General features: G+C 46.0%; 2 protein-coding genes across 2 annotated transcripts in view; both read right to left on the reverse strand.

Annotated features, from left to right (window-relative positions):
- LOC135398288 (lutropin-choriogonadotropic hormone receptor-like) overlaps window positions 1–25,201 on the reverse strand; it is an 87,233-nt gene extending 62,032 nt beyond the window's left edge. Inside the window, exon 1 of the mRNA XM_064629710.1 lies at window positions 24,992–25,201. Coding sequence (XP_064485780.1) covers window positions 24,992–25,200 — 209 coding nt within the window. The 5' untranslated portion in view covers window position 25,201. The remainder of the gene's footprint in view (window positions 1–24,991) is intronic.
- Window positions 8,760–10,106, reverse strand: LOC135378351 (cleavage and polyadenylation specificity factor subunit 2-like). The gene is given in 5 exon segments (XM_064611366.1): window positions 8,760–9,421; window positions 9,424–9,656; window positions 9,658–9,845; window positions 9,848–9,886; window positions 9,888–10,106. Coding segments are annotated over 5 exon segments (1,341 nt in total).
- Window positions 25,202–27,852: the final 2,651 nt, after the last annotated feature.

The following is a 27,852-nucleotide window of genomic DNA, read 5'->3' on the forward strand; positions in this document are numbered from 1 at the left end:
GGTGTTGAGAGTATGCCGGAATTCCCTCTCTGGAAAATACGAGAAAACTTCATTTTGTAACCGTCCAATGATGTCACTCCTCTGAGAAAAGGAATGCCGTGGCCGTGCGGACGTCTCATAGTGTTACGGGGCGTCTGGACGGCGCCTTTCCTTCTCTGCGCGCCGCCCTCTCACTTCTTCGCTTACGCAGTGACGTCACGCCGTTGGAGCTTCTGCAGCCGCGGAAGCAGCGCTGATCTTTCAAATTCGTTTAGTTAATATCCAAGCAGGTGACTTGAAGAAGGATCCCGTTAAAGGGGCACTAAAATGCAAAAACAAGTTCACTTCAAATTACGTTACACGCTATGTTAATTTCGTACTTGCTATAATTCAAAACTCTGATTCCGTTTCGAAGCTACAATAATAGTTAAGGTGCAGATATAGTCCAACGTTTATGGCGTCACAGTCAGCGACAGCCGAAGTCAGACACGCAAAGCAAGCGATCCGGGAAATATGCGTTTATAGTCAGACGCGCGTCAGCAGTGGCCTGCGACCGTTGCGCATGCGCAAAGTCGCTGTGAATGCAGCAGCGCGACTGCGACTGCGCTGATCTGACTGCGCGAGCACGGTCAGCGAAAAATAGAACATGGTCTATTCTGCGCGACCGACGTCCTAGCGCGTTGAATGCCGCCGGCCGCGCTAGCCACTAGACTATAGAGGGTGTGATTTCCCCCGGCGTAGCGCAACTGTGCAGCGCGCGTACGCGCAGCACAGTTACGTCGGACTATATCTGCGCCTTTATACCGGACTCTTTCTTGCTAAGCGGTGAACGACGCTTCAGCTCGTGCATCGGTGTTTTAGTCACGACCTACTTACAGCTTTTTCCGCCGTTATTACTCCTTTTGTCGTACATTTTAATCCTTATGCCATTTAATCCTTTTGCCATCCGAATTAATCCTCCCTTCATTATTTTTAATCCTCATTTTACATAATTTAATCCAAGTGACTATGTGTGGGCTACGTGACTTTTTTTGTATTTTGTGAAAATTCCCATGTGTACGGGTACTGCACATGCTTTTCATTAAAAACGTGGGTTTCTGCACCATAATGGGATACTGTGGGACTGTCAATCTGGATACGGTATTCCCATGTCTACGGATATTACTCATGCTTTTATTAAAAACGTTGGTTTCTGCATTGTAATGGGATACTGTGGGACTGTGCATATGGATTACGATACTGTGGGACTATTCCCATGTGTACGGGTATTACCCATGCTTTCCATTAGATATGCGGGTTTCTACACTGTAATGGGATACCGTGGGACTGTCGATCTCGATTACGATATCCTGGGACTATAAGCAAGCCTTCGCGTATTCCCCGTGCTTTCCATTAACGCGTTTTTCGCACTGTAATGGGATACTGTGGGACCGTCAATCTGGATTACGATATTATGGGACTATTTCCATGTCTATGGGTATGACCCATGCTTTTCATTCAAAATGCGGGTTTCTGCAGTATAACGGGATACTCTGGAACTGTCTATCTGGTTTAGGATATTGTGGGACTATTTCCATGTGTGTGGGTATTACCCATGTTTTTCATTAAATATGGGGATATAATGGGATACTGTGGGACTGTCAATCTTGATTACGATACCCTGGGACTATATGCATGTCTATGGGTATTCCCCGTGCTTTTAATTAAAAACGCGAGTTTTTGCACTAATGGGATACTGAGGGACTGTTAATCTTTATTACGGTATTGTGGGACTATTCCCATGTCTACAGGTATTACAAATGATTTGATTAAAAACGCGGGATTCTGCACTGTAATGGGGTACTGTGGGACTGTCGATCTTGATTACCATATCCTGGGACTATTGCCATGTATACGGGTATTACCCATGCGTTTCATTCAAAATGCGGGTTTCCGCACCATAGTGGGATACTGCGGGACTGTCAACCTGGATTACGGTATTGTAGGACTATTCCCATGTCTACGGATTTCACCCCTGGTTTCATTAAAAACGCGGGTTTCTGCACTGTAATGGGATACTGTGGGACTGTCAGTCTTGACTACGATATTGTGGGGCTATTCCCACGTCTACGGGTATTACCCATGCTTTTCATTCAGCATGGGGGTTTCTGCACTGTAGTGGGATACTATGGGACTGTCTATCTGGATCACAGTATCCCATTACAGTGCAGAAACCCGCATATTTAATGAAAAGCATGGGTAATACCCGATCACATGGGAATAGTCCCACAATATTCTAAACCAGATAGACAGTCCCACAGTATCCCGTTATACTACAGAAACCCGCATTTTGAATGAAAAGCATGGATAATACCATAGACACGGAAATAGTCCCACAATATCATGATCCACATAGACGGTCCCGCAGTATCTCATTATAGTGCAAAAACCCGCGTTTTTAATGAACACCATGGGTAAAACCCGCACACATGGGAGTAGTCCCACAATATCGTAAGCAAGGTTGACGGTCCCAAAGTATCCCGTTACGGTACAGAAACCCGTATTTTTAATGAAAAGCATGGGTAATGCCCGTAGACTGGGAATAGCGCCACAATATCGTAATCGATATTCACAGTGCCACGGCATCCCATTATAGTACAGAAACCCGCACTTTGAATGAAAAGCACGAGTAATACCCGTAGACATAGGAATAGTCCCACAATATCGCAATCCAAATTGACAGTCCAAGAGTATCCCATTACAGTGCAGAAACCCGAGTTTTTAATGAAAACCATAGGCAAAACCCGTAGACATAGGAATAGCCTCACAACACCACAATCCAGACAGACAGTCCCACAGTATCCCATTACAGTGCAAAACCCCGCGTTTTTAATGAAAAGGATGGGTAATACCCGTAGACATCGGTATAGTCCAACAATGTCGTAATCCAGATAGACAGTCCCACAGTATTCCATTAGAGTGCAGAAACCCGCATTTTGAATGAAAAGCATGGGTAATACCCGTAGACATGGAAATAGTCCCGCAATATCGTAATCCAGATAGACAGTCCCGCAGTATCTCATTATAGCGCAGCAACCGGCGTTTCCGATGAAAACCATGGGTAAAACCCATAGACCTGGGAATGACCCCGCAATATCGTAATCGAGACTGACAGTCCCACAGTATCCCATTACAGTGCAGAAACCCGCGTTTTTAATGAAAACCATGGGTAAAATTCGTAGACATGGGAATGGTCCCACAATACCGTAATCCAGATTGACAGTCCCACAGTATCCCATGATGGTGCAGAAGCCCGCATTATTAATAAAAAGCATGTGCAATACCCGTAGACATGGGGATTGTCCCAAAATACCGTAATCCATATTGGCAGTCCCGCAGTATCCCATTAGTGCAAAACCCCGCGTTTTTGATGAAAAGCACGGGGAATACGCATAGACATGCTTATAGTCCCAGGATATCGTAATCAAGATTGACAGTCCCACAGTATCCCATTACAGTGCAGAAACCCACATATTTAATGAAAAGCATGGGTAATACCCGCACACATGGCAATAGTCCCACAATATCCTACACCAGATAGACAGTCCCACAGTATCCCGTTATACTGCAGAAACCTGCATTTTGAATGAAAAGCACGGGTAATACCCATAGACATGGAAATAGTCCCACAATATTGTAATCCAGATTGACGGCCCCACAGTATCCAATTACAGTAAGAAAAACACGTTCTTAATGGAAAGCACGGGGAATACCCGTAGACTTGCTTAGAGTCCCAGGATATCGTAATCAAGCTCGACAGTCCCACAGTATCCCATTACAGTGCATAAACCCGCATATCTAATGAAAAGCATGGGTAATACCCGTACACATGGGAATAGTCCCACAGTATCGTAATCCATATACACAGTCCCGCAGGAACCCACGATTTTAATAAAAGCATGAGTAATATCCGTAGACCTGGGAATGGCCCCACAATATCGTAATCAAGACTGACAGTCCCTCAGTATCCCATTACATTGCAGAAACCCACGTTTTTTAATGAAAACCGGCATGGGTAAAACTCGTAGACATGGGAATAGTCCTGCAATACCGTAATCCAGATTCACAGTCCCACAGTATCCCATTATGGTGCAGAAATCCACATTATTAATGAAAAGCATGTGCAATACCCGTACACATGGGAACTGTCCCAAAAGACAAAAAAAAAGTCACGTAGCCCACACATAGTCACTTTGATTAAATTGCATGACAAATGGATTAAATTATGCGAAATGAGGATTAAAAATAATGAAAGGATTAATTCGGATGGCAAATGGATTAAATGTCATGGTATAAGGAGTAAAATGTGCGACAAGAGGATTAATAACCGCGGAAAAAGTTGTAGATTATAGCGACCATGTCATATGGACGCCTTCCCAGCGCCGCTTTTGGAGGCTAGCGGTGGCGCTACTCATGGGCCCGGTTATTGCTTCCTCAATTTCTACAGTACTGTGTACTTTAGCTTACCTTAGTATTTTTGTACAAGTGGTGGATGTCCCACGAGAGATGCTTCTTTCTAAAGTTGATTATCATCATCAGTCTACGCGTTTGCATAGGAGCTGTTGCTGTCGTCTGCTACGTCCGCTTCTGCGCGTTCAAAATTTAAATTTTCATTGTCCAATCATTATGTAGATCTCGCGGGCCGATGAGTAGCGCCTCTAGCAGATCGTGCGGACGGGCTCCTCATAGGGGTTGCCGAGCATGACATGGCCGTTATAATCTAGTAGGTCGTGGTTTTAGTCGAACATGCGCGTGCACGCGCGTGCCACGCCTTGGAGCATACCCGGTTAGAAACATAGTGCGAGTTGCAAAGCGGACTGACATCGCTGTCCGAAGGATGTGAAGATAAATGTTGTCAGCGGAACATTTGCGAGAACTGTTGTGGGCTACGATTCAGTGAATCGGTATTGAAAAATGCAGCATTGTGCATCATGCCGCGCATATACGGAACACTACGATCGGACCCCTTCCAAATCCACACACGCACGATAGGTATGCGCGCGCTTCTCCTGCTGTCTCATTGGATACTGTTTACAATCTTTGCCTCCTGGGGATCCCATTCGTTGCCGCCACAGACGGCTCTGTTTTCATTGCGTTTCCCTTCTTCACCAGCTCCCGTGGCTCAGTGGTTAGCGTGCTGGCCATGTCACGCCGAGACTGGGAGGTACCTCGGTTCGAATCCCGGTGCCGGCTGTGCTGTCTGGGGTTTTCCTCAGACGTTTTCAGACATATGTCGGCACAGTTCCCTTAGAAGTCGGCCCAGGACGCACATTCCCCCGGGGCGTCAGTCGTGACGTTGCCCACATCTGTGAGGCCGACAACGGCGAGCCCTTTCAGCAGCCACCACCACGCGTTTCTCGACTTCTAAACGGTAGCGTTGTGTGAACTAATTTTGTTTGATTTGTACTAATTGAAACACGGACTTCCATTCGAGAGCAAGTTGTTTTTGCATTTTAGTGCCCCTTTAACAACTGTGGAAGCTGCGTTATTTTCACCTTCCCAAACCCAAATGCTTTGTCGATCTCATTATCTTTCACGTCCTTAAAGGAAAAGCAGCGTTGATTGTGAGAAACGTCTTCGTCGCCTAATGTGCAACGAAGACCGACTCAGCTGGAAGAGAGCGCTGACCACGTGATCTTGAAACGAACGCTCTACGGCGGAAGAATCAGCGCACGTACGGTTGGTGCCTGCCGGGCGGCAAAGACAACCACAAATCTCATTACAGCGATGACATTTTCATGAACCCCTTGGGTGCCCCAAGATTGCAGCCGAGAATGCTCACACAAGGTCTCTCGGATGTGGGTGTACATTGAAGGCTGTTGTGTGAGACAGAATGCGCGGACTGAAAGTGACTGCAGCCTACAAACTGGGTCATATATTTCACGAAGTCATTAGTCGGGCAGCTGCGTATCCGACCAATTAATCGACACAGATTATTAATGCTGCTATTATTGTGGTCATGGGATGCTTCGACAATAGGAGTTAGCGAACTAGGTTAGTGTGTGTGAATGTGAGTTATTGACATGTTTTGCAAGGAACGAAGAATGGTGAATGTCGCACTTTTTAGGATTTCTGTTACAGGCAGACGAAAAGAAAAGGGAGGCAGTACATTATGGACGTATGTACTTGCATCATTTATGTGCATCATGTGCGAACTCCCGCTGGACGAAAGACTAATTAATATCCTATTAGTTTAAGTTTTTTTAAAGTGGATGAGTTATAGCAGTTTCCAAAACTTTTGGTGTGCAAACCTATCGAGCAGGCGATATACCGGGTGTTTCACGAAGGTTCCCCGGCTGAATAATTCGTAAACAGGTGGCGCTATCGAAAAGCTTCCTTTTCAGTGAGCTTTCCTGAGACATCGGCAAAGAACTGAGCAGTGAGCGGCTCATTTGCATACGCTCATTAATTAAATAAAACTCATAACTTCTGAATTTTACTTCGCTTTCGGAACTACTGACGCTTTCTGAATCCCTGTTTCACCGAGCGGAACCTTCAGCTAAAAATGTTCCAGGAAAAACCCGCGTCGACACTTAGTGATTTTTACAGTAATTAATTGGTTTTTGTTTACATATATATATATATATATATATATACGTTTTTTTTTTTTTTTTTTTTTTTGCGCGGAGCAGCGCTTTAATACGCTCTTTCCGGCTGACAATTACGTGTTCATCCGCCCGGTTCATACGCGCTGGTGATGGAAGATGTCTTTCTTTGTATCACTGTTCAACACTTTCTATGTCCGAACAATATCCGGTATATAAATTAACAGAATGTGTAGGACCGTCGTATACATGTTCGTGAGCAGTAAGCGGCAGCAACGACAAATAAACAAAACTGAGAAGGGGCTTCTCAATGGCATGTAGTCATCGCCGCCTCTTTCTGTTGCACAAGTATTAGGCGAAGGATGGCGAAAGGCGTGGCTGTGCACCGTGCTTCCTATAGTGGTATTGTTGGCAGTGCTTCTTGCGGGAGTTTTCTTCCATTTGCGGAAGTTGCTTTCCTCTATGAATGCCCGTCTCTCTTTTTGCCCGAAGAACCAAAATAAAGGAGCACATAGAAAACCTATCAAGTATGCTGATGTATTACTCCGAGAAGCTAAGCTATTACTTTCGTTTTTGTACGCTATGAAGTGCATGTGTGTACATGAACTGAAAAGAGCAGAGGAAATGCCATACACTCAAGAGCATGACGTAATCGTGTAGCTGATGAATTATGCCACAATATTTGTTCTTGCTGCAATAATTGACAGCGATCAAGGGAAAATCATTCATGCAGAACGTATCATCATCACCGTGTTTCTGTTGTTGTTCCTCATGAATACAGTTTTGCTGTTTTTTTTTTATGAAATTGCCAAGTGTTACGCAATTCGACAACAGTTTGAACAGCATGGCTGGAGCAGTCTGACAAAGTACACACATGGCATACTGATATAAGACGTACAATGTCACCTGCAGAGAAGCGTAAAAGAACGGTTTTGTAGTACCGACCACACGTCTCGTATGCAGTTATATACATTGCAAAGATATACACCTAGGATTTTCGGCCCTTCTTACGAAGGGCTCCCATTTCTGAAAAAAAACTATGTCATTAACCAAACTACGCCGAGAAGTGCTTGGGGAAAGTTCGACAAGGTAAACAGGGCCGAATTTCTTGAGGTCCTACTGAAAAATAGCATGGGATCAGCGTCACCTTGAGGTTCGTCACCGTGTTTGCCTTCCACATGCGCTAGGGTCAGTGCAACCGAAGCTATATGGTCGCAGATGATTCAGATACTGCGACCAACCAAGACGACGAGGGATGCCCGAAGACAAGGAGCTGGCCAGACGGACCGACGAGGGTGCAACGGAACTCCCATGAACGAGCCTCATGAGAAACAGTAAGACCATTGACTTAGTTGATAAGGTAGATCTGTTGGCGTCTGTCTACTGAACCCAAAGTTGCGGGTTCGATCCCGACTGAGGACGCCAGCAACTTGCTTAGACACGCCGTCTTTCGCTATATGGACGTTAAATACGGTCTGCCGTTTCCTGAGCTTGCGGCTCACGTTAAGGAACCCTTGGGAAAAGCTAGACTCACAGACTGACCACTGTGGCATCGCTCGTGATCATAGTTGTCTTATGCCCATATGATCATGATCATAGTTGTTGACGTTATGGGAAAACCTCCCACCTATGGGTTCCCAAGCCTTTGCCAATGACCCGAAGGAAGAGAAGCATGAATCAGGGAAGCCGAACAACAAGTTTACTTGCCCAACAAGCCATACAATCCTGTGTAGTCCACAGTAATCAAGTGTCCTCAGCAGTACCGCCGAGCTCCCACTTCGGCTTCCTGGTGCCGAAAAACCGCCCTGCCCTAAGAAGCAATCCCTTTTTGTTGCCTACGAGCTCGCGCTCCAGCCTCCTCGTCTTTGTCGTTTTCTTCCCCCACACTCCCCCACCCTCAAAAATCGCCTGGCATGTCGATGACGAAGTCGCCGCCTGCGGGACCTGCGGCCTGTGGGGGCGGCTCGTTGAGGAGGTCCGGCCGCAGACGGCGAAGTGTATGCCGCTTCGAGCGATTGCGCATCACGCTGCCTCGCGTCTTCTTCGGCCACCTCGTGGCGGTGTACAGAGCCGTCGAGAGGCGAGTTTGCGCCCAGGGCAGGGCAAATCTGAAGCCCCCCCACCTGTCCATTTGCCGTCAGAAACCCTGTAAGCAAAGAAAAGAAAGCGCTTATTTGCTCTGCCGAGATCGTGAATTCAAATTGTCTTCATTCCCGCTTTATATTGTCCAACCAACCTGCCAGGGCCTGCCGTTCGGCGCCCTCTCTTTCGAGGGCGTCCGGGGCGGCTGCCCCTCTCGCACCCCCGTCGCTCTGGCTCTGGCGGTGTAGCGCACTCTTGAGGGGAGTGGTGCGATGTATTTCGGGGACCTGGCAAGTGGGGCATAAAAGACGTCTCTCCTCTTCCGACAGTGGCATTGGAGGGTCCGCCGGGTGTCGCGCCTCCAGGGTCCTGGCCTGGAACGGTTGTGGGATCCTCGAAGGGTCGCATCCCCGCAGGGGATGTAGCTGTCTCGTCCATGGTGCACGTGATATGAGATCGGGCGACCCGACGGCGTGTCGACGACCGTCCACGTGGCCACCGAATGTCGTGAGGTGGAGCCCACGGAAGCCGACGATACGCCGAGTCCCCGGAAACAGAACGAACTGTGTGGTACCATGTCCGGGACCGCATGACCTTGTCACTCACCCACTCCACCTGAGACTTAGCAAACTCTACGACGTTGTAGCTGACATTATTCAGCAGTGCTAGGGAGTAAGCCATCAGGCCAGAGTCATGATTACGCCACAGTTGTTCCAGCATATGTGCCAGTTCCAGCACTCTTCCAGCTGTGTCTACAGAGACGAGCACGTTCCCCCATTTCGGAGAGTCTAGAGTAAGATGTTTGTCATGAGTTGCTCATCTCTCTTTCGTCTCCGCGCCTGTGTGTAGGTGGCATTGAAGGCATCCGTGATGAGTAGCGAGGGTCGAGATATCTGTTCCAAAATACAACCGTTGAGATGCCTCTCCTTCTTGTGATTGAAATCAACAGCGTACAGGATGTCCCCTTCGCCATCTTTCACTACTCGCCAAATTGTACCACCAATCATGTGGCAGTGGAGTAATGGATAAGCCCTGTCCTTTTCCTTTTAGTGCAACTGTCTGACTGTACTTGAGCTGTACAATTTTATCGAATGCAGCATCGACATCATCCAGTGAAAATAGAGTAAAATCATCCATATTGTGCCTCGACTGGAAGAGTTCGTACATGAACATCTGCCCCATCTTGTAAACAGGCACGGTATAGCGTATATGGGGCATTTCAGTTCACAGTGTCCAACCAGAGTATGGAGGAGCACCCAAGTGGTTGCAGTCGGGATACGAGAGTAGAACTGCATCAATTTGGTTGGCACATTTTTTCATTTCTTTCACGGCTTGTAAACTAAAGTACTCGTTCCAACCGCAGTCCGGCAGAAACTTGAATTCATCTACTTGAAGCAAGTAGCACTGTGGAGACTCGTCGTGGAAGCCCGAGAGAGCATGAAGTATAATTATAGATGTCATGGCCTCCCAAACGTTATTCTACTTATTCATAAATATGTGTTCGTTCCGTCTGTAGTAGATCAACAATTTAAAACATTGATTAAATGAAACTCGATCGTCTATTTTCTGACATTGTTGCGACGAGCAACATTGTTTTCTGTTCGTTTTCTTGCTGCATGAGTCGGTGTCCTTTGCCACTCTACATTCCTGGTGACGTCATGGTCATTTCCCTTTGTCGCGGCGTGTGTCTGACGTACATATTGACATTAAAGGAGCTCTGTGACCCCTTTTTTTTTTTCCGCTGCGGCGTCCTCTGCAACGGATAGAATGAGTCCTTGCGGAATAAGGACGATCGAGTGCAGGTTATATACAGAGCGCGCGCAAGGCTTTTGTTATGCACCCCTTTCAAAAAATCCTGCAGTCGTTGAACAGAGCGTATCAGAGAACCAGGGAACGTCGTGACGTAACATGGTCCCCGGGCAAGTGACCTGTGACGTAGCGGCACAGCTCAAGCATGTATAAGCGGCACGTGCACGACCTACTACCATACTAAAGACTTGGACATCCGCAAAGTTTCCAGCGCACCGGGGTAATAGTTCGGGCAATCGCCGCTTCGCTATGGGATTTGGCTCTAGCTTGCACTATTCTTTAGCACGTGATTTGCCGAAACCGCGGCAACGCGGCAAGGTATGGTGGGCTGTGTTGACAACGACAAAGGTACCGAAGAGGGTAGCGCGTGCTTAGCAACAGCCTGTGTAGCAGACGAACGTCGGTGGCAATGATGATAGTAGCAGGCCTCCACAGCTCCCCGCATTTGCGGCAGTAGAAAAATAAAATCACGTCACAGTCACGTGGTATTACATCGTCAGGCATCATGACGGATGCCCATTGGCCAAAGGAGGATGCGCGCTCCGGGATTGGTTGATAAAGTTTCGAAATATCTGACAGCTCACTTTTCGCGGGCAGTCGGCCAGGCGGGCAGCTCCAAGCAAGGTCGCTACGTCTCCGCGGCTCGCCGATGTCGGTTGACCACAACGACCAAAGAGGAAGTGTACGCGCGGGTTTGTTCGTGAGCTATAGTGACTCTGGCCATGTACTGATCTCCGATAAAGTGTCAACCTACGGACATTCTTGCCGGGTCGGAACTGGAATGCTTGGTGAGATGACGCCTGAGGAACACTTTCGAGCGCTGTCGCATTTTCAAATACAGTGACTAAGAGAGTGTTCGTAACGACAAAAGTATTTCCCGTGACTGTGTGACCTACGGTGCATCGCCAGAATGAGAAGAAGATGCTCATCTGTGAAACGCACGCACTCGTGGACTTCGCTCGCCTCCAGAAGTAGACTGTATGTGTGCTTTGCAAGTTCGAACTTGGTTTGGTTGCTGTCTATTCAAGGAACGAAACGTCCTGTACGCACGGTGAATATATGAGTCAAGCATTTGAGTTTATACGTTGCATCAATAAATATGTATTTCGCCTATCAAAAATGTCTTAGTTATTTTGTAATAACGGGCGCCAGGTATGAAAACCAGCAGAAGTCAATGGCAGCCAGGGCCGGCCGAAAGCCGAGCCAAACTGAGAGGTTGCTGACTGGTTGGCTGCTAGGCATCACGACGCATTTTCATTGGTCGTATGTCCAGTGTTGCCTGAATTATCTCAAACTATGGGCTCTATGGGGAGCTGTGGGCGCCTGATAGTAGTGCACATGTCTTTCCTCTCCCCAATAATGCTATGTGGCGCTTGCAGCGGCCACTAGCGTAACTAACCCATGACCCGGCTCTCCCATAGACAATTGGCCTTTGTCCGTCTCTAGTATAGAGTAGGTCGTGGGCACGTGAGCTGAGGAGAACGAAAAAGAAAAAAGGCCCGGAGTCTTCCCTACGTCACACGAGGATCGTGTCGGTAACATTTTCGCTCTGCTGTGTATTATAACTAATAGACGACCTTCTGTTTATAAACTTGTGACGTCACGAGAAGACTGGTTCGAGGTTATATCTTGATGTGGTCGTCAAGAAGCGGGAAAAAACGCGTGGCTGATAGGCCGAAAATGCTGATAAGGTTGATAGGAGCCCAGCAGCATGCTTTGCGCGGCGGCGAAACGTAATCGATGACGTAGGGGTGCAAGTCGTCCATACACCGCAGCGCGAAAATATTTTGCATGGTGGCTCTTGATGTACAGCTCGACGAATGAAACTGGGTTTTGAGACATGTTAAATGTCTCCTCATTGCTCCTTTAAACTGCTTGATATTGGTCGCGGAGCGTTTTGACGTCTGCGGAGGCCGGCGTATGCATATCAATTGTTCTTTTTGTACCCCACCAGCCCGGGTAATAGGTTACGTCGCATACAGGTTGTGCCGGGAATGAATGTCTGCTTCTGCACAACGCGTAATCGTTATCTCGCGCACTGTTGTTACCTCGCGCGCGCCCGCGAACTTTGGCTCGAAGGACGACGCAAGGAGGCATTGGCATCGCCGCATTCCTAGCCCTATTTCCCTTTGGTCTTTTCGCGAAAATGGGATGTTCAAAAAACACCAGCATGGATGATCTGCAGGAGCCCAACGGGAACTACCCAAGTGCCTACAAGGAAGAAGACAGCGAGCCGACTCAAGGTAAAAAATCGTACGCGTGTGCAATAATTATGCCTTAGCTTGTGTATTGTTTTAGGACTGGTCGGGTGTAGAATATACCGCTGCGATTCGGGATAGTTCGTGGCCTTGCGTCTCCCGAGGCGCAACGAGGGTAATGCATGAATTAAAGTGGATATTTGGGCTCGCTGGTACACTTGCATCTTGACGTATGATGGAGCAAAACAACACGGACAAGAAGAACACGAGGAAGACACACAGGGCTCCACTAGCAACTAGGATTTATTGATAGAAAACAAGTCAAGGGCGATAACAGAGCCCTCTATACCCGAAAACTTGTTGAGAATACTCGGAGACGTAGTTCAAGGTTCATGTCGAGGAACGCTATCTCCTGCGTGGTTAAAGCGATCGAGGACTGACTCACACAGCTATTATCCCAGTTTCGTGATCAGATAGGCTTCGAGCAGTTCCTGTCCCTTTCTCCCGCTAAATATCTCAAGTGAACGAAAATACGTAAGTTGAACCAGAATGGCTTAGGTAATTAATCGGGTGATGCGCAAATCCCGAATATGTTGTTGTTATTATTATTTCTCAATACTACAGCCTCCAGTTGGTGGCCAAGTAGGAGTGGGTCTCGCACAGAGCAGTGAATCCATAAAAAAAAAAAATCCATATATACATACTTATATACACTGGTAAACAATGTTTGCATGGTACGTCAAGGATATCACATCAACAACACCAGTTTCATCAACATCAACACAAGTGATACTATCAGCGCTTTTTGCATAATAGTTGTTTCGAGAATGCATTAGCAGAGGCCGCGGCAACGACTTCGTCGGGCTGTGCGGAAAGAAAGAGTAGGGCTACTTGAATGCGTCTGTGCGAGCGCTAAACTGCTTCAATTGTTTTGAATTGTTAAAGCGCAGATTTCGCCGTAAAAAAGGCTGGACATAGAAACTATGATTGCTCCTAACACAATTACTTACGTACGTGTACAATAACCTCAAACGATGCACTCTCCGTCGTGTTTGTAGAAATTCCGCGTATGCATACAAATCGGTACTGTGTGCTCGGCCCGTACCGATTAAAATGAAACGTAGTGCACGGGTCTGGACAGCCTCCATTTTCTTAATATTCTCAACCGTGAAGGGATCCCATACAACGTCAGCGTACTCCAGCATGGACAGCACACATGATTTATAGGCTTGAAGTTTCGTAGTCATCGAGGCATGCTTTAAATTTTGCTTTATAGAAACATAACTTCCCAAAGGCAACACGCGTAACATGGTCAATATGCTGGTTCCATCGTAAATCATTAGAAATAATGACACCAAGGTACTTAAACGAATTCACTGTAGATAGGTCGTGGCCTCTTCGATAATTGTAGATTAGTATTGTTTTCCTTCTTGTTATATGCATACACGCCTATATTTCTAGACGTTTAGCTCCATTTGCCACGATTCGCACCAAATGACTATAGGCGCTGAAGAGACTGATTCAATTTTTTTTTATCATATGAATTTTGGATACAACATGCAGTGATCTGCAAACGACCGACATCGAACAGGAAGGTCTTTACAGATATCATTGATAAATGATAAAAAGGGGTCCTAAGAGCCCTGAGGCACACCAGATGTAACCATCTCGAGTGTAGAACTGTAGCCATTGACTTGCACAAACTGTTTCCTATTCGTGAGGTAGGAGCGCAGCCACTCTAGTAGATCCGTGATACAAGTAGATTACGGTAGTATAGGTGCTTATTTGTTTAACTACCTAAGCCATTCTGGTTCGACTTACGTATACATACCTTCATTCACTTGAGCCCTATTTGTTATGTATAGCCTGCTACTACCAGGGCACCAACATACACTGAGCAACGTTTGCTGTTACGAGTATAGTATAATGTCGTGGATCCCACTCATCTCATAGAAGAACGTAGGAAAACACTTTTGTAATCAACATTGTTTCCCCTCTCTCAGTTTTGTCTGCCACGGGGCATCATTCTGGCTTGGGGCGGGCGTACATCAACCGTAGTATAAAACCTAACGTGTCATCTTCTCAAAGAGCATCGTATCCAATGCGCTTTGAGAAGTTGACACATTAGACGCTTGGTGGCGCCAAGCACATGTTCAATGGCCATTGGTCTGAATGATAATTGACGACCGCTTGTATGACAGCCTTGGTATTATCACGGGTATTATGAAACCCTCCATGTTCCCCATCCTCCATTTTTTCTCTCGCTAATTTGGCGTCACCTGGAAAACCATTGAGACTGATTGAGGAACGTTGTACGATTACACATGAAATCCTATTTGTGTAGGGATGCGTGTGGGCCAGATCAGTGAGATGCCTGCAAGCCGTAACAGTGAAGCACAAAAAATGTGTAAACACAAGTACAAACGAGACAAGGGATAGGGTGCAGTGTCGATCCGTGAAGGAGACCGAGGGACACGGACGCAGAAAGACTTGCGTGTATCGTCTTTCTGTGTCCGCGTCTCTCAGTCTCCTTCATGGAACACGAATACAGCCTCGTATTATTTCGCGTTGCTATCAAAATAAAGTTGACGAGGTGACGCAAGCGCAACCTGAGACTACAAAGCGTACTCGTACTAGCTGGGTACCTTCTCAACGTATATATCGAGCAGGCGAAAAACCTTTCTGCTTCAACCCAACTGCAAACATGGAGCAAAAGTGCGATTCCCACGTGAATCATCCACCTGGGCTGTCCGCGATAATGCTCATCAATGCGGAAGAAGCTTTACTATTAATATTGACGTTTGGGCTATGCTACACGGCATAGACCATCACTTCGAGTAGGTTGTGTGATGCATATGCGACTTGAGATCAAAGTAAGAACTTTTCGGGATGAAAGAAGGATCCCGTTTCCACTCTATCTTCTTCCTGTATACTTGCACTGTGTGGGCACGCTCGATTTGCATACATTACAAGTTTGTTGTGTTTGCGTTGCACTTCGACGTACAGACTATGAGCACATTCCACATTTCACATGTCTGAAGAACACTGAAGGTAAATTGTGCAATCACCTGGATTCGCTGGGGCTTGCTATGGTTTTAAAACAGACAGTAGTGGCGATCTGAATCGATAGATCCCCGCTAAAAACGTTTCGCGTGGAAAAATTGTTTTATTATAGAGTTTTAGTAGATCGTACGCTATCGCCTTTGCGTACGTAAGGGATAGCGTTGATGGTTCTGCGCACGCCCATAATAGACAGAGAGCTTCGCGCAGTACGCTGAACCACCAACGCTATCCCTTACGTATACGCAAAGGCGATATCGTACGATCTACTAAAACTTTCTATTTATATTTTTGTATGCCGAGCTCTTTGTTAATAATCACAATGGTTAACGAATGTGGCGTGTCTCAGAGAATTTCCACACAGCCAAGCAACATCACGTGTCGTTTTCCCTTGCATATTTCGAAATGCATTACTTGTAATGAACGTGGCGTTCCGTCATGTACAGCGGTCGCTGTCTGTGCAGTACAGTGTAGACGAACGATAACAGCAACGTTGCTTGCCAGAAACAGAACTCAGTAATTGTGAAGTGCATCACCGACATGATTCTTCGGGACAGCTGGTCTCGCGAGCTGCGGAAGAGCAAATTACCAATTTATGTTTTCATTATTCTAGTAGGCATTCTACTATATAAGCATAAGCTGTAGTTGGCAGCGTTCGGCAGTGTGTGTGCGTGTGTGTGTGTGTGCGCGCGCGTGTGCGTGCGTGTGCACGTGTGTGTGTGCGTGCGCGCGCGCTTCAGAGGGTAGGATCTCTCCCCACCGAAGCAATATCGAAGAGCAGGAAAACCGTCTGGCACTTTCAATATTTCTCTAAATGAAATTATGCTTTGGGACAAGTCAACTCCTACAAGCCTACTCCGCCCACAAATGTAAAGACGTCTATGACTGCCCATTGCTGGTGCGCCCTTGTCCTTGTTTCTTACTGTCCCTGTCCTATATCGGGTGCTGCTGTCGTAGATAATCACCAACAAGCCAGTTTTCTCGTCTTCACGTCTATGATTAACTTAGGCGGGCTCATGACTACTCCGAGTCGCAACGTATAGTGCGCCCGCATGCTTCGAGCTCTGCTTGTACACTGATCATGTTGCGAAAACATATGTGGGAGACGATGTACGTGGAGAACATATCTGCATACTTTTAAAGCAAACACGTAAAATATTCGCGTTAACAGAACATATGAATCGGCATCCCCGTCTGCCATCTTCTCTTGTGGCCCACTCTCTCTATCACTGTGCCGGCTGCGTTATCGGCTGGCGGAGATATACCCTTGCGACTGTATAGCTCTTATGTTGTCTCGGAATATAGTGCGCAACTGATTCATGCTTGTTACAGTTAAAGGGCACTTGAGGTTGATTGTAGGATGTGTGTTGTGGGGAGGTGATATGAGCTGAACATCAGGAGGCAGCCGTCGTCGTTGTGCAGTGGGGACATGGAAAACCCTGCGTGGAAACGATGAAAGCGTAATCGATATGGTAGATGTTGAGAGAGAGAGATGGGATATCAACCCTCCCGGACTAACCTTATGAAGGAAGTCGTCAGGTGCGCTAACGGTATAATTTATTATCCAACTAAGAAGAGGAAAAATATAGTAGGTAATTCTACCTTGAGTACTATCGCGGAATTAGGTAATAAACGTCGAGTTACTATTTATTCACTGTTTATGAACTGTCTTATTGGCGGTCGGATCCAATAAGCGCACTACGATATCCTGTTAAGACATGATCAACGACGTTGTTCGGTGCATAGCAGTGATTGAAACAAGCGCTTGCTTTAAACCCACTTCAGCAGCCCAAGTACACATGCAGCGTAGCAAGCTGCACTTTAACGTGCGCTTGATAATAAGTTCGGAAGTGTAACAGGAACGGTGTCTGTTGCGTTTGACGTCGATATTTGTTTGACGAACAATGTGTAATCAGAACGATTCGTGATCATTTTATTCCAGAAAGTATGTAATGTATGTATGTAAGTATGTAAGTAATTTGTGGGATAGTGCGCGCGATTCTGCAAACGTGGATTGGATGAAGTAAAGTTTCTTCCGTTGTTGCTGGAAGATGGTCCGTTGATGTAGCTCACAGATCGAAGATATTCCCAAGAGACGTCCGACAGGCGGTATTCTCGAACAATAACTGGGCTTTATTTACATAGTTATTTACATAACTATATACAAGGCAATATTACAGCGACTGAAGTCACGGGGCTTTCGCATCGTCTTCATCCAATCCTTGCGGCTTCCACACACGAATTTTCGTGTGTCCTCCGCTTAAAAGGGTGACATTTGAGACACAACCCCCCGCCAGCAAACACCAATCCCAGAAGCCCGGTTCAAACGTCTCCAACTCATGGTTGGATAGTTTGAATTTAGAACGAACCAGGCACCTCCTAATTGTCCGCCCACTACTCGGTATTTATGGGTAACGGACCAAGCTGTCAATCCGTGCACCATGCAACTTTGGACAGTTCATCTTCCTTGGCCCACTCTACTGATTTATTGCCAGCGAGCATCTGGTAGCGAAGACCCCCTGAGGTGTCAAGTGTCCCCCGTCCAACGTGCCTTCCCCGAGTCTCTGTCGGGTGGCTATTGCACTGAGTTGGAAATGCACAATATTCGCGGGGTTTCTAAAATGTACAACTCTTACAGATGAACAGCTTTATCTTGTGAGCACAGAGCAGCGAAAATTGGCACTTGTTTGCGGGCCTTGCATAGTGTAAGAATTCATTGGAAGCCCAAACAGATACGGACTAACACAAAAGAGACGAGACACACATAGCGCTACTGTGTGTCGGTAGCGCTTTGTGTGTCTCGTCTCTTCTGTGTTCGTTCGTATCTGATCGCGCTTCCAATGAATTCTGACATATACCAACACGCCCAAAGCAAGGTTTTAACTTACGCAGGGTGTCCGTGCACTAACTGGGGTCAGGATTTAAAAAAAATATAGGATATTACTTTTTTATTACAATAATTGGCGATAAGTGTCCGCCTTATGGCCGCACTAGACACTTCCTGGAGCGTTGCCCTCATTAATTTTCACGAATGAACGTCTTCATTACGAAATGACAACGTCCGTTCGCTTTGGTGCATTGATGCCGTTGCCGTTTCAGGAAAATGATCGAGGCAGGGCGAGGAATTGGGCCCTGGAAGAACTGCGGATCTAGAGACCATTTTTGTGGCTACTCGAGAAACCAGTAAGGTGGCCCGCTTAACCAATTATATCGCAAATTATTGTGATAAAAAAATAATTACTATTTTGAAAAATCCAGTTAACGCGACACCTTTCATATGCGCCTTCTTGCAGGATGCTATTTTTGTACGTACTGTCCCAACATAACAAATACATTAACACTATTTGCTACGATGGTTTTGCTTAACCGGTGGAACTGGTTCTAAAACGCATAGTGCAGATTTTTAAAGGGGGATGTTTCAGAGGAAAGGGTCTGCGGCGAACTTTCCGTGTACTAGAGAAACAACCTGCTTCTGGCACAGTGTTCTTCTGCGAAACAATCTAATAAAAAGTGCATGAGAGAACTGATGTTCTGAGGCTGGAACAACATAGAAAGGACAAATACATACAAAGCCTCAGCCTTAATAAAAAGTGATTGGTTGAAATTGAAAGAACCGACGCCACTGCCTCCGCGGGATAGATCCTCACCTCACAACAGATGCCCAGACCACCGGAATTGATACTTCACCTGTTCTTGCTGAACGTTCCCCTTATAGTCACGCGTTCTTATCGGGATAGCCTCCTCACCGGACTGCAGCCTATATGTAGAGCTTGTGTAGACTGCCAGAGGACACCAAGCGCATACTGCTAAACTCTGTGGCGGATCCAGGGGTAGGGAGCAGTTGGGTGATCTCCCCCTTCAAAAATAAATTAATAAATAAATCAAACATTAGTTTTAACATTGGGTACCCCCACCACTACGCGCTTCAAAAAAGACCCCCCCCCCCCCAAAGTGAGGGTCCGGATCCGACCCTGGCTCAACTGCGAGCAATTCACATCAAGTCGTGAAGTGCTACAGAGTGCATTGGAGAGACACGTCGACGGACCACTTGACATCAAGAAAGCACCCAGTTATACTGGCCAGCCGTCTATAGGGGCAAATTTGTGCTCCACTTTGTGATTTTCTTCCTTAGGACTCTCCCAGAAATCTGCTACGACTCCTCGCCACCCTAAGCGTGCTGGAGCAACCGGCCCAAACGTAGAGTTGAGCCAACCTCTCAATTTTTTTCTTCTGTTTCAAACCATACCAAGCCCATATGTCAAATTTTTCTTTCATTGTTTTCCGAGAGAAGGAATTGAAGAGCTACGTAACAGGAAGTGACAGGTCACAAAATGAAGAATATTGTTTCGATCGGTGGCTTGGAGTACATCCTAGGACCTTCGCTACATTTTCGCCAAGAAATTGAACACGGAGACTTACGATTTGCTCCATGAAATCACGTAAACTTTATCGACGGCCACACATGTTCCTGTGGGAATCAATAAAAAGGATGTCCTTAGCGGAACCGTTGTGGTGTGGCATATTACTTTGTGAGGGCGAGTCCTCCAACTGCAACTGAAGTATAGAGAGTGTAATTCGTGCGGGCCGAAGTGTGTGCTAGAGACAGCGTTGCCAGAGAGCAAAAGCTACACGTAGGCAACCTTAACCAAAGTAGCCAACTAAGCAAGGCTCTCTGTAGCCACTACTAGCCAGGAAGGTAGCCAACATTTGATAATATGTGTTTTCTCACCTCCCCTTCCACAACAACCTTACGTACTGACATGTAAAAACTTTTGCTGAATGATACGCAAGAACAAAATTCATCAGTACCGAATACCGATCGAGCTCCTCTGTCAGCACTGGATTTAGCACTGGATAGCAAATATTTACCCAATTCTTGACAGGATCTAACTATTGTCATCAAAATAAAGTTGTTGTTGTTGCTGACAGGAAATGCGCGTGTGAGGTGCCACCGCTCGCATGAAATTAATGTTAGTACTGTAATATCCCTATTGTTCGCGAAAATTAAGAGCACGCGAAAATTTCTAGCAAGATTTGACGCTTCGAAAACTATGCTGGAATCGATAACTTTATCATCACAGTTGGTGGTATAGGATACTGGTTAGCATATGAACTGCTTACAGCTCAAGAATGTGCAATGTCGCTTTGATCAAATGTGCTACGTCAGAAAATCGATTAATGTAGTGGCCGTGAGGTCGCATAATTGAGGTCGCGAAATTAAGAGGGTTTACAGGTGAACTAAGAAATTTTGTTTTCCCATATAGTACACAAACTATGGGGATACACAACTATACACAAACAGGGGATAAGATTAAGAACCAACGAAGAACTTCGTGGGTTCTTATCAGTGTCTTCAAGCGCAGCCTACCTTCGATCTCCTTCTCGGTGCGGTGTGTCACTGCTGAACATGGTTGAGTAAAAGATGAATCCGTGCTTGAGAGATAGTGCATCTCTCTTTTCTTTGTGTTTGGCTGTATTCCTGAGTAGCACCCTGGAGGGGTGGCCAGATATAGCCAAATAGCCAACTCTTAAGGCGCCAGGTAAAACTGAAAGCAGCCAAAGTTTGACTAAGAGCCAAATCTGGCAACCCTGGCTGCTACCAGAAAAAGTATGGTCATCTATAGGAAAAGTAAAACGCGCGGAACAGACATGTTGGAGAATATAATAAAGAATGGTTCAATGCAAGGTGCTACTTGAAAGGCCACAGCTACTAAGCTACAAAATTAAATATATTCACTAAGCAACGTTTTGGAGCGCATGTACAATGTATTAAAAAGAAGAGGTTGAAGGAGAGCGTGGCCGAAATCGAATTCTGGGCATCGCGCTTATAGAACACCTGAAGATAAAAGCCTGCGGGTTATTTAATATTGTCACCGTGTGTTACCTTTACTGTTATAGTACGTTGTACGGCTAAAAGCAAATGTGCACCAAACTTTGTCGACGTTTTTTAGGTCGTTTTCCTCTTTGTACAAATACAAACATGTAGAATTTTTATAAAGAATTTTTATTTAAAAAAACTATGAGAGCAGCATAGATATCGATTTTCCAGGTGTGCAATACAAGATGACTATTTACCTAAAATTCATTAATTAACTTTTTAATTAGGGGATCGGGCAAAAGTGAGATGGCAGATTGAGAGACTATCCTAGTTGCAAGCCATTTCACTGTTAACAAATTCCGAAACACGCACGTGCGTTAAAATATCCATCCCCGAATTGATATGCAAATGAACCGAAACCGAAACCGCGGCGACCGGGAACGCGGGGAGCACAGCGCTCATTTCGCATGAGAGGGCCACGTGATTTGGAGCGATGGAGATGATTGAAGTAGGTGCCGCTCAACTGGCCAGATAAGCCGCTTTCCGGCCCAGGTAAGCCTCCGTCGGCTCATTTGCATATCAAAATTCGGGGATCGATATTTTAACGCACGTGCGTGTTTCAGGATTTTTTAAACGTGGAATGGCGTTCAACGAGGACAGTCTCTCAATCTGCTATCTCGCTTTTGCCCGAAATTCCGTAATTAAAGTTAATTAATGAATTTCAGGTAATTAGTCATCTGGTAGTTACACCAGAGGATGTCCGCCTGGCCGTAGAACTCAACTGCAAAAACATCTATGCTGCTCTCATAGCTTTTTTATAAGAAATCTGTAAAGGCTAAAAATAAACACCCTGTATAATATAAAGTTCGCTATGTATCCACGGTGTGATGGCCTGCTGAGCTCAAGATCACAGGTTCGATCCCAACCGAGGTCGTTAGAAATGTAAGGGGGGGGGTAAGCATTGCTTCCAGCACCGTGTGTTCCGGCGCACGTCAAAGAACCCCGGGTGGTCCAAATTATCCGCAGTCCTTCCCTGTGGCGCGTGCAGCATGTAGCAACACAAGTATAGGCGCACTCACCTTACGTGCAGTACTTCCATAATTGCAGGAGTGCTTGCATAATTTTGAGCCAGAAAACGAGCTGTCTCCATTTGAATAATTGGCACGCCATATATACCTCATATTGTGGGATCCAGTAACAATCCCCATTGTTGCCATACTAGATACTGTGGAGACTCGTGTCAATTGAATTGAGTGGAATAGATTACATTTGACCCATTTGATTTTAGATTCGTTAATGGAAACTTTCCCAATCTCATTAGTAAATCAATAATGAGGCGATGCGAAAGCGGAAGGCACGTGTCCCCGTGTACTCCCCGGGTACCCCCGTGCATGCTCGACTTATTTGCCGTACACAGTGGAGTACTCAATAAATACACAAAATACGACAGAATAGACGTGATAACCCACTCCCGCTTTTTGCAATAGCTGCTCCCTGAACCGAAGTAGGAATAGCGACATTCACCCTGTCATTTCCTTCCACAAAATGATTTACAGAACTCAGCTGTTTGTACCGCAGGGCTTGAGTTTTATGTTGCTCCGAAACATTAATGGCGAAACGTCATATAGCAGTCGTGAAATACATGACGGCAAGAAATCTCATATAGTTGTCCGCTATTATGTCTAAGGCACGCAACCCACGTTTGTTGTTATTAGCTCGTGAGAAAGGTTTACAGTGGGGATGGTACAAGTGGATGCGTTAATCACTGCATTTAGTTCTCATCATTGCGTTATCATATTGCGTATTATTGCATATTGCGTTATCATAATAATAATTGGGAGAAGATCATTAATGATTGCTGTAGGGCTGTCTATTTCTTCTGCGGCTGTTGCGCGTTACGGTATGTAGCAGCGTGACGAAACGATATCTGGCTGCGCGAAAACTACCGGCCAGCACTTTTGATAATTAAATAACAAAAGCAGAAAAGGAACAAGACAGTAACGAGAACACACACACACACACACACACACACACACACACACACACACACACACACACACACACACACACACACACACACACACACACACAAAAACAGCATGATCTTCCTGTGGCAATCCAATCGGGCAATTTTTACGTAAGGGGGTAACGTTGTAGCTTCGAGCGGTTGAACGGGTGACGTTACACTAAAGACTTGGGCATGCTCCTTTCGTTCCTCTCGCCCCTCTCCCCGTTCTTTTTCTTGGGATGTAGGAGACCACGAGGATTTCGGTTACTGGTACCGAAGCACTGCAGGCTACTGTCCCTTAGTATAGTGTTTTCAATTCATAGCACTGCACTATACCGGAGTACAGCATAGAACACTTGACGATTTTTTTTTGTGTGTGTACGTATTTTTTAGATCTACTGCTGTGAGAGACGCCTAATTGTCATATCAGTCAACCCTCTTTCCACCCTAACTACCCAAAGCATTATGTCTAGAAGTTCTATGAACTGGAACGGCAGAAATTCTTATCCTGAGGAAATATGTCACGTTTAAATTTTAGTCCTTGCTCCCGACTGTCGACTGTAAGTTTAGTAGACACTTAGTTTATGTCTCTCCCCTGCGCTTTACTATTTTAAACTAGCATGTGGCGTGTGACATATGTGGTAACAGAAATGGTGCATGTCGTGTTATGGTCGTGTGTACCATCGAACATCTGTTTTAAAGGAGCGATGGACCGCTGTCTGAAATAAATATGAAAGTTCAGACCTTTTATTCCAGCGGTGACAGCATGTTTGCGAAGGAACAAAAAAGCCTGTCTATGCCCGATATTCTTTTCTGAGTATGTGACACCTCACATAGTAGCATTTCGATTGTGCGTCTTGACTTCGGATTTCTAGTGGCGAATTTAAAGTACTATTTCGGGGTATACTATTGTACGTGTCTGGTCTCAAGCATTTGTGCAACAGAGCACCCCTCTCCCCTAGATTTCACCTTCGATCACATTTCGTTCACATCCCCAAATAGCAAATATTGAGCTAAAAAATAGCCATGTCGTCGTCGTCATTTCATGTTCATCAGTGGTGTAGCCACACCTGAGGAGGCTCAGCCATACCACTGCGGAACAGGGGATTCACTTTTTCTCTTTTGGTTAGATGAAGCAGTATAATAATTTTAGGTGAGGTGATAGCCTAACGGCTTTTGTGCAATGGCGAATATTTCAAAACGTGTTATATTGTCATTGATATACACATAACTCTTGAAGGTTACTCAAACTTTTGTTAAATCTACGTTTTATTGAATATAATATTCAATGAAACGTAGCTAAAGAAATTTTAAGTAAGGTTCTTGACACCTAAAATAATTAATATAGATGCGGAACACAGCGCATAAATGACTATACAAAAGAAGCACATCTTTTTACACAGACACTGGAAACGATCGTTAATTCGAATAAACTCGCACATGCACTACTCACAGCTTTTCGACGTGATCACCGAGGTCCTGTGGTATCTCGGTGATGGTGTCGCCAAAGCAGCGGCAATCGGAACCATGTGCCCAGCATTGACAGCCTTCGATGGCAGCGGACTCGCTAAAAGGCACCGGCAACTCTTCGTCCGTTGCCGCCGAAGGAGGCAACCTTAGGTTGACAAGCATGAGCGCCTTTAGCACGGTAGGGATCAGCATTCCGGCAGTACACGCCGTTCCTACGAGCCGAGTGACCGCGCCGGGGTTTGAGCGCGTTCGGGTCGAGTTCGATTGCAGCGCCACCGGCCAACAAGCGAGAACAGCGCGCTCACCGCTGGGATCTGGGATGAAACTGGGCGAAAGTTTCCGCGAACAAACGGACTTTTTCGTTCCAGCGCTGCTAAATTAGTTTCGCTTCTCACCGGAACGTTCGATTAGCGCGTTGACGCAGCAAGTGCGTAACGGAACCCCTATGGGAACGAATATGCCAAGCTGGGGAGTTCAGCGACCTGCCTGACCGTGGGTTGAAAGTGCTGTGATCTGCTGTAACTGTTAATCTGCTCCTGAGACTGTCGTTCCGGTGCGCAAGATATCGGCTTAGCACTGACACGGGTCCTTCCACTGCACTTCATAGCCCGATAGAGGAATGTCACATTCACGACTGGATCAAGGATAGCGGTGCACTCATGGGTGAAAGTTAATTATGTACATGATTTTAAGTCGCGTCGAACAGATTACGGCTGTATTAATGATGCAGGAATATAGATTGCTTTCATTAGATGTATTAGGTGACCCGAAAGAGATTTATATACTAATAATATGCGGACATGACCGAGTAATTGGGATCCATATGTTCATCTGCGCAAAGAGAACAAGGAACTGAAAAAAGAAAAAGAAAATAAGAGAGAGAGAGAGAGAGAGAGAGAAGCGAACAGGCGAAGTATTGCATCCTCTATTAGTGTCTTCAGAAGATGAAAGAGGCGAGCCGTACCTGTTCCCTGGCCATTGTTGAATACTGTCTCCTCTAGAGGTAGCTTGACTACGCCAAATGAGAGCTACAACGAATCACAAGTGAGTGGCAGACACACCATTAGGCCTTTCTCACCTCTATTTTATTTTTTCGTGCACCAAACCAAACCAACCAGGCCGTTCTCACGTTTTATTGCAAATGCATATGAGGGAAAGCCTTTGCGAGCATACTACGTCTTATCCTTTACGTGTACACATTAGGGAGTTTTAGGAAAACGTATGTTTCACGATAACGTATCCGAAAACATAAGCCTGATTCCTTCGGGGTGGCTGATATCTTTCAGATGATATTTTACAGCTTTCTTTCTCCTTTCATTCATTTCATTTCCTTTGTGGGAGTAGCAGAATTTGTCAGGTGACGAAATCAATATCTTTCGTTTTTTTTTTCTTTCTATAATCAAACTCGAACTCAACGTTGTTGATATCGGATTGACTGACAGCGATACGGAGTCGGAAGCGGAGCGCGCTTACGACTTCCTAAAACTCCCTATTAGTTAAAAGTAACACATAATAGCGCCACAATTAGAAAACACCTGAGTGCCCGACTTGTTAAAAGGACCGTCATCGTTGGTTGGTGCATTTTGTCTTAAGCGAATGCGAAATTACGAGGGCGATTTAATAATGGCAAATGTGTGAATAGGTATCAAAGGCTTAGCACAGCGCCATAGTAGCGTGGTGCTGTGCTCTCTGAGGTACGGCGGTGCTAGAGCACCCAGTAGATCTGACCACCCTGTCCTAAAGCATCGTGACGAATTGATTAAAGGTGGCCGCTCGTTTGGAACAGCTTTGGAAATGTGCACTAAAGATGCGCAACGTTCTCACAGCGGAAGATGTGTAACCGGAATACAAAGCAGACAGTGCGGTTCCTCATGCATGTAAGCAAGCGCAGATGTACGAGTGGACTAACAAGTTGGGGTGAAGATTGGAGTGAAGAATACGACCAGGGTTGGGGACTAAAAGGAAGTGGTGAGATTGGACTCCTTAGACCAAAATTCAAGATAACTAAATATAATAGCGCAGCAAAAGACACGGACGACGGAAGAGGAGCACGACACCAGTCCTGACTAGCAACTACCGTTTTATTAGAAAGAAGTATACTTAGATACAAACAGAACCGAGCCTGGATTCGTGTTGTTCTGTCATCCGTGTCTTTTGCTGCGCGGTTGTATTTATTGATGTCGTACCAACTAGCCCAGCTCAACGCTATTATCACAATTCAAGGTGGCTGTCTGGAGCTTGGGTGGGTCCACAGGGATAATGGGGAGGGGGCATATGTTTAGTAGAAAGAAAATAGGAAATGTCAGCTAGACTGATGCCGGCTTGCTATTCAAAAGAAGAAATGAAAAGGAAGAAACTCAAAATAAACATAAAAAGAAAAAGAAAGATAGAAAGGAAAAAAATGAAAGAAAAAAGGCTCAGTGCTGCACAGGCACGACATGGCGCAAGAAAGCCCGGTCAGAGGGCGGACGCAAGGCACGAATCTTGCAGGAAGCGGAGCAGGGCTGTAGTGACGGCCCTCTGCGTAGACCGAGAGACTGGACCAAGGATGGTGGCCATGGACATTGTGCTGCACCCAAGCTGCATTAGACGGCGACGGAGGGCTTGCCGTTGGGGTAGGTGCTGCTGGCAGTGCAGAAGATAATGGGGGAATATCGGCCACCTCGCTACAGCTGGAACACAAGGGGGAGCTGGATTGGCTCATTTTGTATAGAAGCAATGGAGTGTAGGCAACGTTGAGACGGAGGCGGTTCAGAAGTGATTCCTTGTGCCGACTGCAGTGACACGCAATGAAGAAGGCAACCGAGGGGTCGATGGACTGCATGTGACTGCTGTAGGAGGCAC

Source organism: Ornithodoros turicata, chromosome 1 (assembly GCF_037126465.1).
Source record: "Ornithodoros turicata isolate Travis chromosome 1, ASM3712646v1, whole genome shotgun sequence".
Lineage (NCBI taxonomy): Eukaryota > Metazoa > Arthropoda > Arachnida > Ixodida > Argasidae > Ornithodoros > Ornithodoros turicata.